Source organism: Manduca sexta, chromosome 17 (genome assembly GCF_014839805.1).
Source record: "Manduca sexta isolate Smith_Timp_Sample1 chromosome 17, JHU_Msex_v1.0, whole genome shotgun sequence".
NCBI lineage: Eukaryota > Metazoa > Arthropoda > Insecta > Lepidoptera > Sphingidae > Manduca > Manduca sexta.
In genome coordinates this window covers 7,756,638-7,760,567 of record NC_051131.1, presented here as the reverse complement: position 1 = coordinate 7,760,567, position 3,930 = coordinate 7,756,638, and the positions used below count along the sequence as shown (strand labels likewise).

General features: G+C 30.3%; 1 protein-coding gene across 1 annotated transcript; it reads right to left on the bottom strand.

The window, feature by feature from the left end:
• Positions 1 to 92: 92 nt before the first annotated feature.
• LOC119188486 lies at positions 93 to 1,162 on the bottom strand (the record flags this gene model as incomplete). The annotated part of the gene is given in 1 exon segment (XM_037439566.1): positions 93 to 1,162. A coding segment is annotated over 1 exon segment (157 nt), but the record flags the coding sequence as incomplete, so codon positions are not given.
• Positions 1,163 to 3,930: the final 2,768 nt, after the last annotated feature.

Sequence of the window (3,930 nt, the reverse complement as noted above, 5' to 3'; positions counted from 1 at the left end):
ACTAGACGAATATACATACTTAATAATGTGAAGCATCACATTTTACTTGCAGCGTTGTGCAGGATTCTTACAAATCAAGAGAAAACCAATAGTAACACATATTATAGTAGTTTATTTGGAAAAATTTGAGACAACTTTGCACGATCAAAAATTAATAACATAATATCAATATTTACATACAATTTGCATATTTGATGAAATACAACATATTATTATAATATACTTTTATTGCAGTGAACTTAATCAGTTCAATACCTTATAATTGTTTCATAATTTACATAAATACTAGTTCATCTTAAAATAAATAAATCGATTCAATGAGTCATGGTGGATAGCCAAATCATTTAAATTCGACAAATAAAATATAAAGTTTAAAATATTTAATTTCAAAAGAATTTGTAAAATCCTAAACGCACTTCATACACAATAATATTTCAAAAGTAATATTTGAAAGCATAATATGGATTACAACAGCAGTAATCCACATAATGCTGGTATTTAAATTCTTTTTATTGTAAATCTCACATAATACTTTGCTTTACATTATACGCAAGTTCTATTGAAATATATTAGATATGAAATATTTTTACTAATATTTAATCACATTACTTATAATAGTACATACATACGACGTATAGAATTTTAATGTACAATATTTACAAATTAATCATAAGTATAAAATATATATTAAATCCTAGTAGTATATTAAGATTGAAATCCTAGAAAACTAAATTAATGGAATGATTTTCTATTGCATAGTAAACATAAATATAAACCATATTCGCACTTACAAATTTTAAACACAATAAAGTCGTTATAGATCGTCACTATTCATAGACAACAAGAAGCTTGCAAATAATTTACGATAGAACACAATAACAACGTTAATATTACCAATATAATTTTCAAGTTTACAAGCACCATAACAGTGATTAAATCATAATCGTATTCTTTCGTCTGTATTTTACTAAACTTTGGTACTATCAACGTAACATCAATAACTAGCTATGGTATATGCCTTAAGATTTCAGCTGGTGGCACGGTAGTGCCGGGCTCCTCCATATTGTTTGCGATACTCGCCTTGTCATCAGCAGGGTGCATGTTAACTCTCCTTTGGGACTTGACGCGCTTTACTTCCCCCATTTTCTTCTCAATCAATCGTCTGTAATAAACGACATTAATGAATACATACGGGCGTATCACGAAATAATTAAACCCTGAAACACCAAAATAGTAAGTATAACATATTTTATAAATTATTATTTTGTCTACTTTTTCTATAAAAGAAAATCTTATTTTTTATAGTTTTGTATGAGTAGTTAATTGAAATTAAACTAATTTTCGGAATCTATCGCGGTGTTAGTATTTTATTTTCTCCCGACGTTTCGAAGACTTTGCAGCCTTCATGGTCACGGGGGGGACAGAAAGGGGAGAAAATAAAATACTAACACCGCGATAGAATCCGAAAATTAGTTTAATTTCAATGTCTAACATTCGCGTAAACATAAGAAATCATTATGAAGTAGTTAAGTTAAATATAAAAGTACAATTTTCACCTAACAGTAGAACGGGAATTTCGAATTCTTCCGAAAGTGTAGATTTACACTTAGCACTACCGTCGCTAACCTACCCAACTAAATTGTTTTTCACATAACTGTGTTTCGATGTGTTTGAAATTGTAGTTATGGCCTTGTTAAAGTACCGTATGTCGTGTTAAGATAAGTATATAAGTACTTAGTACGATTTTAACCGTTTTAAAAAAAAATCAAAACCTAAATGTAGATATATTGGCGCAATAAACATAATTAATACATTCCTTTCGAGATAATTATTTATATTAAGGCTTGCCAAATCGCTCTTTTATCACAGTATCATAATCCGAATAGTTTTTGTAATAACATTATGTTTCTGTATCACTTATCATTTCAGAGTAACGTATGCAATATAAACACTGCGTAATACCCGAGCCAATATTTCCGCCTTTATCTCTTGGAATAAATAAATGTTACATGGAAAAACAGATTCTTGTAAACAACCTTAATAAAGGAAATAAGACGGTGAATAATTATCGTTTAATACCTGATGTATGACAGGATTCCGAAAAACTCATTACCTACTTATCACAAAAAGAATGCGATAGGTACCGTTGTTCTTAGAATTACCTCGTGTGTTCGCTACGTCACATTGTCACTACACTTTGCGTTAATGATCGCCATTCGGGAAATATTAAGCGTGCTTAATCCTTAATGCCACTATGGGCTATCCATTAATTAAATTTTACAGAGTTAATTTATACTTAATATACCAATTATTGTCTTCAAACGACCTTCTTGGACCTTAGTCTTAAATTATGGACTTTAAGTTGTACCATAATAAAGAACTTTAAACAGACACAAACATGCTGAATGAAGGATACTCTCAAGTTTGACATAAAAAAATAAATGCACGTATGTTTAATTCGTGGCAGAATATCCTCAAGTGGATGTCACAGCCTGTAGACCTTGCAAAGACATAACAGCTTTTAGTTTGATCTCAGTGCTGATTGGCAATTGAATCTAAAACATTTTGGCGTTTGACGATTGGTCCAGCATTTTTGGAAACACCTGGTCGATTGCAGCTTTTTCTAAATAGGGGTGAATCGGTTATTGGACCACCGAATATCGGAAAAATGACTCTTTCACGGATCATTATTTATTGATTAGATAAAAAGTTTGTCATGTTTAGGTACAAATGATATCGGCCTGATTATAGAAAAAATAAACAGAATCTATAGCTCGTATATACGTCTACTAGTTATGCTCATAAGCATTGGGAATTCCAAGGTATGCACATAATTCGTAATAGTCTATTCAAATCTTAATCAACACAACTAGACGGCATGTCGTGCAAATATCAATTTTATTTCTAAAATAAAACACACGTATTATCTATTTCAAACTTGTGAACACACGTATTGTCAATAATTTTAGAGTACTAGTCATTGCTCACAGGTCTGCCCGCGTAAAAAAATTACTCCAAGGTAAAACTCTCGCTTTATATTTCCCGAAATAAAATATAACTTATATTTATGTTAGATCTCTAGCTATAGATCCGTTAAAACTTAATACAATTTCACGCAGGAGTTTTTTCCTGTATAAACAAATAAACAACATTCTAAAAACAAAAACTGTTGCTTTAGCTTCTATTACCCTTATAAAGACCTCCCTATTAGTTTTTCTTCAATATCTATAGTATATAGATATCAGCCTATTACTATTTATTATATGTAAAGACTAGAATAATCAAAATGTCATACTGATAACTAAATATCTGTATCTATAAAGTTTACTAGGAATTACAATAGACTAGTCTGCAGACAGCGACGGCCGATATTTAGTTCTTAAAATTATTTGATATGTTCGCCGTGGTAATTTATACCACCAACAATCTCATAGTTTTGAAACAAAATGTTGTCAATTCGTTGCTACCCTGTATTAAGAATTAAGGTGAATCGTTAGGTTAAAAGAATCGGTAATGTTTAGACCCTTTAAAAAAGAAAAAAAATACTTTAATGATTATAAAAATATTTATACGATTTGAGTCATACAATATTTTTAAATGCAGGTGTGATAAATATCTATGAATACGAATTCCGGAGTGTTACATTATCCAAGATAAGTATGTTTGTGTACGTCATGTCGGCATTAAAACTGCAATAAGCTGATGATATTAAAACTAACTTTGTTAATTGCCGCCCGCATTTTGTCGCAACAAACCATCGATAAATTATTTATATTAAGTATTTCATATCCAAAACCGATCATGGTGAACACTTTTAATTCCGATTGCTCTATATTACTGTAAAAACTGCATTCTTAGTTGAAGTAATTCGAATTGACAATCAATATAACAGAACGATAACAAATGGTTTCGTCAAAGCTACCGGTATTG